The sequence below is a fragment of the Dendrobates tinctorius genome, unplaced genomic scaffold (genome assembly GCF_039654945.1).
Source record: "Dendrobates tinctorius isolate UK_male_01 unplaced genomic scaffold, ASM3965494v1 ptg000044l, whole genome shotgun sequence".
Taxonomy (NCBI): domain Eukaryota; kingdom Metazoa; phylum Chordata; class Amphibia; order Anura; family Dendrobatidae; genus Dendrobates; species Dendrobates tinctorius.
In genome coordinates this window covers 24,223,757-24,231,850 of record NW_027361712.1, presented here as the reverse complement: position 1 = coordinate 24,231,850, position 8,094 = coordinate 24,223,757, and the positions used below count along the sequence as shown (strand labels likewise).

At 42.5% G+C, this 8,094-nt stretch overlaps 1 gene segment (V, D, J or C); it reads left to right on the top strand.

The window, feature by feature from the left end:
- The first annotated feature begins 1,553 nt into the window (after positions 1 to 1,553).
- Positions 1,554 to 8,094, top strand: part of LOC141089201 (immunoglobulin heavy constant mu-like) — a 130,871-nt gene continuing 124,330 nt past the window's right edge. Inside the window, 1 exon segment of the C gene segment in view lies at positions 1,554 to 1,707. Coding sequence covers positions 1,554 to 1,707 — 154 coding nt within the window.

Below are 8,094 nucleotides of genomic sequence, written 5' to 3'. Positions count from 1 at the left end.
GGTCGCGGCCAGCTGGCCGCGACCAATCAGCGACGCGGGATTTCCGTTACAAACAGACAGACAGAATTAGATAATTATATAGTAGATATATACTCATAACTTACGATAACGGGATGAGAGATTAACGAAGGAGAATAGAATGCCCCTTACATTCTCCCTTTCCCTTATTTGGTTATCCCCGACCAAATACTGCATAAACCCTCCTTTTTTTTTTTCTTTACATACAATACTCCATGCAGGGAGGCAACATGAGATAGTCCATTGACAATTAAACTGACTCAACGTGAGCCGAGTCTACAGTACGGTGTACTAAAGTCCATGCACCCATAGGAAAGCCTGGTTTCCAATCCTCAAGGTGATGTAAACAGAAATATACATACTGACTCGTGTGCATGGGGTCTATAGTCCTTGGGAATGAGCTCCCCTTCCTTTGAAGAGAGCACAGTCCCCAACATATTTTATAAATGTAAGACCTATACATTAGGTCGACGGTCCTTTAATGAAAGGGAAGTTCCTGCTTTCAGCAGAAAGGGTGCAACAGGCGCAACAACACAAAGTAGTAGAGGTTGGATTAGGCCTTGCAGTAGCCCGGGTGTCTGGTGCTTACTGAGCCTGCTTTGGGCCCCAGAAGAGGCCCATGTCATCCTCACTGTAAACGGTGACCATGACCACGTGGTAACACTGGGGGCAGTCCTCCTTAAAAAATTAAACCTGGTCCCCTTCTTGTAAGGGCTTCCTGAACTTCACTGACACCGCATTCATGTAAATTTTAGCGTCAGCCCCATCCTCACGGATAAATCTGAACCCTCTGTTAACGCCTGTATTCACTAGCCAGCCGCAGGTGCGTCGACCAGCCAGAGCGCCCCCTCCAGGATGGCGCCATTCAGCCCACACCTCCTTTCCCCGCTGCTTCTTCCTCTTTATAACATCTTCAATCCTGGCTGGCATCAGTCCTCCGCTGGAAGATGGAAGTGAGAGGCACCCAGGGACATGGCGGTTGTTGGAGACAGGCCGAACCTCCGAGGAACAAGGCTGAAGTGCAGACCCCCCTTCATGGATGTGGGACTGGATGACAGACTCTGATACAGGGGCCCGTGACAAAGACCATCCCTCCGGGGTCAAGGGCTGGGGTGCACTCACCCTTCCAGGTACGTTGGCCGCGCCCCACCCAGGAATGCTGAATTCTTTCGCTATTGCGGCTGCGCACTCCACCGATTGTAGATAGAGTTCCGCCTCGGCTTCCGGTGCTGGTTCCTCCAGGGCGGTCGGTGTACTTGGTCCCCGCTGAGTCGGCAACACTGGTTCCGGGTGAAGGGGTTCCTCCTCTTGACATCGCAACGTAGGCTCCGCATGTAGTCTAGGCTCTGGCAGCTGCCGGTCCTGCAGCTGAAGTGACTCCGGCCACTGGTAAGAAGAGAACTCCTCAGTGTCTCCCCTTGATCTTCCAGGCTGGGTTCTCTCTCCTTCTTTCCACCATTTCAGCTCCATGCGGCCTACGCCCTTGCAGTGTTGGGTGCATGAGCGCTCCATCGCTGCCAGTCCAGGATCACATAATGACGCTGCGCAGATGCACTCAAGATTTTCTCCTGGGCCCCACCTGCGGGGACGCCTCAGACCACTCCACCCACTTGCTGGAATTCTGTAGGGGAGGGCAAGGTCTTCTCTTCATCCGCGCCCACCATGGGCGGACCGAGGGGATATCGACAGGTAGATTTTGGCGCCATCTTTCCCAGCCAAGCTTAAAAGCGACTTTTTGTCCTCATGCCCCATTAGGCCCCTGGCCTACTACCGCTTCATTGATGATATTTGAATTATCTGGACGGAGTCTGAGCAACAGCTAAAGACATTCCACGAACAGTTTAATCAATTTCATCCCACCATCAATTTAACACTCAACTACTCCAGCACTGAGATTAACTTTTTGGACACCATCATTAAGCTAAAAAAAAATGAAATATAGACATCCCTGTATCAGAAGCCAATCGACCGTCCAACATACCTTAAATGGGACAGTTTCCATCCAAAACACATAAAGAACTCTATTATCTATAGCCAAGCCATCAGATACAATCGTATATGTTCCAACCCCATGGATAGAGACCAACACCTTGGTCGCCTCAAAAAGACCTTTTTGAATCGGCTACCATCCAAGAACAATTGAAAACCAAATTACAAGAGCCACCAGAATGTCAAGGAATCACCTGCTACATTACAAAGCTAAAGAAGAAAATAACCGGGTGCCTCTAGTAGTCACCTACAACCCAAATCTGTGCTAAGGGGAGCTGCACAGAAATTACAACCTTTACTACAAAAAGATGCCCGATTACAATCCATTTTTCCAGACCACCCACTACTGTGCTTTAGGCAGCCCCCAAATCTAAGAAGCATCATTGTCAGAAGCTCGCTGTCCTCTCCAACAGCTGGAGGAACCTTTCCTTGCAACCTGAAAAATGTAAAACCTGTCCATCTATAATGACCACGGACAAGATAAAGATCCCCAATTCACATCATGACTACAAGATCCCAGGTACTTTCAGCTGCATTACATCTAATGTGGTGTACTTAATTATTTGTACTAAATGTCCAACTGGGGGTCTGTATGTGGGGGAGAGAGGGCAAAAGCTTAGAACAAGGATGAATGCTCTTCGTCACACAATAAGAGAAAAAAGAATGGATCTACCTGTGGCAAAACATTTTTGTATGATGGACCACAGCACCATAGATATGAAATTACTGGTATTGAAAGGTAACTTCACATCTCAGAGAGAGAGAAGAGTCTGTGAGTATAAAGTTATGACGACCTTTGACACTCTCAATGCTGGAATGAATGTGTCGCATGGATTTATGTCTTTTTACATCAACTAAGGAATTTGCTCCTAAGACCGTGTGGGGGCATCACAACACATTAGGAGACCCCCTATCAGAGGACAATGAAACATCCGGACTCCTTATCTATGAACTGGTCCAATATTTATGTTTCTCCCTCTCCCATAATCATTATTCTGCTTCACGTCACTTGTCTCTTCTATTGCATTTTTTCTGTGCTGTATTGTGCATAAATATGTAACTTCAGATTTTGTATTAGTCTATGCCTGATGAAGAGACCTGAGTAGTCTCGAAAGCTTGCAATGTGTTACCATCTTTTCAGTTAGCCATTAAAAGGTATCAACCACTGTGGACTCTCAATTCTGAACGTTTAGAAATATATTTACTTAGAAAATTGGTTATGTGTTCAATGTGTACTTCACCCATGGTATCTCCTAACTAATCTCCCAATATCTTCCAACACATATACTCCTGTCCTCCCAAAATCTCCTTTTCCCCACCCTTATATGTTCCTCAACCATTCACCTCCAAAACTTTTCCCAAGTATCCCCCATCCTCTGCACTTCTGTTCCCCTACATGTCCCATTATCCACCACATTTTGGACTTTCAGACTTAACTTCAAAACGCATCTCTTCAAGAAAGCTTACAGCCTGCAATGACCACGCTGTCACCTCACCACCACCGGACTTGCCACAGCCCCCCTACCCTATTGTCTTATTCCCCATCATCCTGTAGACTGTAAGTCCATAAGAGTAGGACATTCTCCTTTCTGTACCAGTCTGTCACTACAAGTATCTTCGTTGTAATTTTTATTTTTATTTTGAATGAAACTCTCCCATGTACAGCATTATGGAATAAATGGTGCTCCAAAAATAAATAATAGTAATTAACACAACTTCACAATAATTATAGAAATTGTATATAAGGGTAGATATATTAACTAAATTGTGCCAAAATTCTGTCTCAAATCAAGGCAGAATTCCGGTGCACATGGAATGTGCCACATTTCTTAATGATGTTGTTTGGTCTCAGAAAAAAACTGTATGTGACTGCAAACTGCTTGATTGCATCAGTATGCTGTCAAAATTTACCTGTCGTCTCTGTGCTGGTGGGTGATCATGTGACCATATGTATGCGATTTGCATTCTTGTGGTCACATGACGACTAGTGTCAACCATGTTCTCTCAATAGAAAAGAATTGAGAGGAACCAGCTGAGAGTAGTTGGCATGAGGCCACAGTTATGCAAATCACATTTATGCGGACTGCCCACCCACATAGGGAGTACAGGGGAATTGTACTATTAAGCCCACCGCATACTATCACAATTCACATACAGTGACTGTAAACTTCTCTACTGAAACCGGACAACCCCTTTAAGGGTTTTAACACTTTTTATAACCTCATCACACACTTTAAAACATTGTTTAGAAAATGTGGTGTGGCTAACTATATTTGTAAAATAAATGTGGTCTGGTGTTTGGGGGTTTAAAAAGCAATCTAAAAGTAACTATCTGATACTGTACATTTAATCCCTTAATTACCGCCAATACTGCATTTAACAGTGGCAGTTAAGGGTTCTTATTCCTCAGCGCCGCTTTATTTTGCGGTTGCTATTATTCAAGGAATAACGGCGACCGCAAAAAAAAAATCTGATTTCTCATTTCATTTCTCCTCTGATATGATATAGCACATCAGAGGAGAGAGAAATGGGGTCTCACGAGCCCCCCAGTACCTCCCTGGACCCTCCTGCATACCCCAGTCCTGTCCCATCAGCGTCTTCCGCCGAGATCTGCCGGCCAGCACCCGGCAATAATAGGAAATTTTTCCTATTTCTTCATTTTGATCAATGTGATAGACCATATCACAGTAATCAAAATAAAAAATGTAAATCAAACCCCCTTTTATCACCCCCATAGTTAAGTAAAAATAATAAAATGTATGTATTTCCATTAAAGTTGGGCTAGGGTTAGGGATGGGGCTAGGGTTTGGGTTGGGATATGGTTAGGGTTGGGGCTAGAGCTAGTGTTAGGGTTGGGCTGGGGTTAGGGATGTGGTTAAGTAAAAATAAAATTAAAAAAATGTATTTATTTCCATTAGGGTTAGGGATGGGGCTAGGGTTTGAGTTGGGATATGCTTAGGGCTGGGCTAGTGTTAGGGTTGGGCTAGGGTTAGGGTTGGGGTTAGGGTTGTGGTTATGGTTGGAATTATGGTTAGGGTTGGGATTAGGTTTAGGGTTGTATTAGGGTTTATTGTTGTGGTTAGGGTTATGGTTAGGGTTGAGATTAGGGTTGGGGGTATTTTGGGGTTAGGGCTCTGGTTAGGATTATGGTTAGGGTGTGGGATTAGGTTTAGGGGTGTGTTGGGGTTAGGGTTGGAGTTAGACTTAGGGGGTTCCGCTGTTTAGGTACATCAGGGGGTCTCCAAATGCGACATGGCACACTGATTCCAGCCAATTTTGCGTGGGTCAGGCAGCATGAATCAGCTGTCAGGTTCTCTTTAAGACTATTCAGCCCTGCATAGTATGCGTGCTGCATCCTTTTTTTTCAGCACAGGGGTTACAATGCAGACAGGGGTACAGGTATCCTTTTTGCATCTGTCCTATGAGTATGTGTAAGAGTGTTCTACATAAATAAGTTTTATTTTACAATCACAACAGAAATGTTTCCTGTCCCAGCTCCAGTGCCGGTTCTTGCTTCTTTCTTCTATGGCTAAGCAAACTCCACACTAGTCTAGGATAACCCGGCAAACGCATCTAATATAACCACAAAAAGGCCTTTTAAGCTGGCAGTAGCCTGAGTATTCTCTAAAGAATAGCAACTAGCTACAATGAGCTTTTGATGGAGTTAGCCACATCTACCTTAAGTGTCTGCTTCAGCATGCTGTCTAATTATTTTAGAAAGCAAGTTTTGATAGCTTTCCAGCAGAAACCTTCTATTTCCTTGGTTACACTTGTGAATTCACTCTCATCTTTGCTAATTTAAACTATAAGTAATTAGCTTATTTCAGCTATCAAGATACCTGATTGCATATAGTGTGAGTCTCATGTCCCTTTTGCAAGTTCTTTCCAGTTTGTGGTTCTCAGTCTCTGAAAAATAAATAGCGTGATTTCCCAAGTACAAACACGTGAGCTTTTTCTGAAAGTTACCCGAAATAAGTATATATTAAATATATAAATTTTATTAAAACAAAGATTTCACCAAAATAAAAGCTGTTTTTGTCATAGCATATGTTATGAATCTGAGGATATTTTCTCTTTGATCACGTGTTTGGTTCCGCTTTCTGCATAACTTTTTACCACTAAAAAATATTTTGCTGGTTAAGCGCACCATCTAGTGTTAAAAGAGCAAAAAAATATGTATGAGTCTTTTATCAGTTTTAAATAGAAAACATGTTTTAAAAATTAAAACAGACTTCAAATCTTTAACCCTTTCAGCACCTAAAAACTGAACTCCCTTGATGTTCTTACTAAAATTTTTCCTTCAGTATTGAGACTTCTTTTTTTATAATGGGATATATTTTTTACATTTCAATAGATGTGTATAAATTTTCAAATGATAACAATATTAACATATAGTGTAATTCTTTTTCCTTTTGTTTCACTTTCTACTATATATTTAGTCTTTTAGCAATATTAACTAAATTAGGAAGGGATGGAAAAAGGGGGGGAAAGGATAGTGGATGGGTAAGAGGAATTGTTTTATTAGGGTAGGATAGGGAAAGTATTTGGAACAACAAGGAAATTGGGACAAAGGAGTATCTATAGACATTTAGGTCCATAATTATCCGTAATATCAAAATGATTTTTTATAATTTGTGAGTTTTTGAACATTTTCACAACTTTTTATTAACATTGATATATTCTTATGTGTTCTAGTATCTCTTAAATTATCTTGTAAGAATTCTATCTATCATCAATGGCGGGAGGGAGGGTAGTTGTGCTAATAAAGGGATAGAGTAGACTGAGTGAGACAGTAGGAGTCAATGAGGATTTAGGGGGGCTGGGGTATGCAAGGAAAGTAAGGAACTGAGTAGGAGTAAGAAATGTGTCAATGGTATTATATGTCTGCTGGCAAATGCAAGAAGTATCCCAAAACAAATTAATGAACTAGACACTCTTATGTCAGTCACACGTTATGATGTGGTGGGCATTACAGAAACCTGGCTGGATGAAAGCCATGACTGAGTGACATACGTAGAGGGTTACACTACATTTAGAAAGGACAGGAAAGGCAAAAAAGGTGGAGTATGTATTTTCGTAAAATCCAAATTAAAACTTGTGCTCAATGACAACATTGGGACAATCTGCGACAATTTTGACTGTGTGGATAAACGTACACGGGGATGACAATATTGGAAATATGCTAACTGGAATTTGCTACAAGCCTCCTAATATAGCTGAATAGCTAAAGGATGAAATGCTACAACAAATTAAAAAGGCAGCAAAAAATAATAGGGTCCTTATTATGGGTGATTTTAACTATCCAGACTGTTGAGTTCATTCTCTGGTCCACCAGTTGTGAGTTCTCCTTCCAGGCTCCCTCTGGTGGTAACAGGAGGTAGTGAGGCTGATTTAATCAGTAGAGATCTGCCACCTGATAATGAGGATGACGATTGGACCTCAGGAATCTCAGACTGGATTTAAGACAGCTGACGCCCTATTCTGGTGCTGGTGATTCATTCTGGCTTGCCTGGTCTTGGTTTTCAGCTCTGTTCCAGTCATCTAAAGGTAAGTTTTTCTGCTAATGTTCACACTTAATTTTGTTGGTCTATTCAGTTTTTTGTGTGGTCAGCCAGCCCCGGCTGGGGCTGCGCTGAATTTCCACCCTTATTTATCTGTATTTGCCAATTTGCTTTTTGTCCCTTACTAGATTGGCCTCTTTTTGCTCTGTCTCAGAATATTTCAGAGTGCTGATATAGTGGGAGAAATCTAGTGACTTCAGGGTTGATTTTGCTATCAGAAGTGTTGGACATTATTTTTGTAGGTTTTTTTGTAGATTGCAGACAGTGTCTTTCCTTTCCTTTCTAGTTAATTTGGGCCCCATCGTTTGCTCAGCCTATTTTCCTGCCTGTGTTTGTGCTTTCATCTTGTTTCACCGTCAATACATGTGTGTGGGCTGTCTTTCCTTTGGGGTCTGCTCTGGGGCAGTTAGTTTTCCCCTTTTCATGCTTCAGGCATATTTAGTCCTCTGGCTGTGATGAAGCGTCTAGGATCATCGTAGGTATTCTCCACGGCTGTACGCTCCACGGCTGCTGCTAGTTGTTGTGG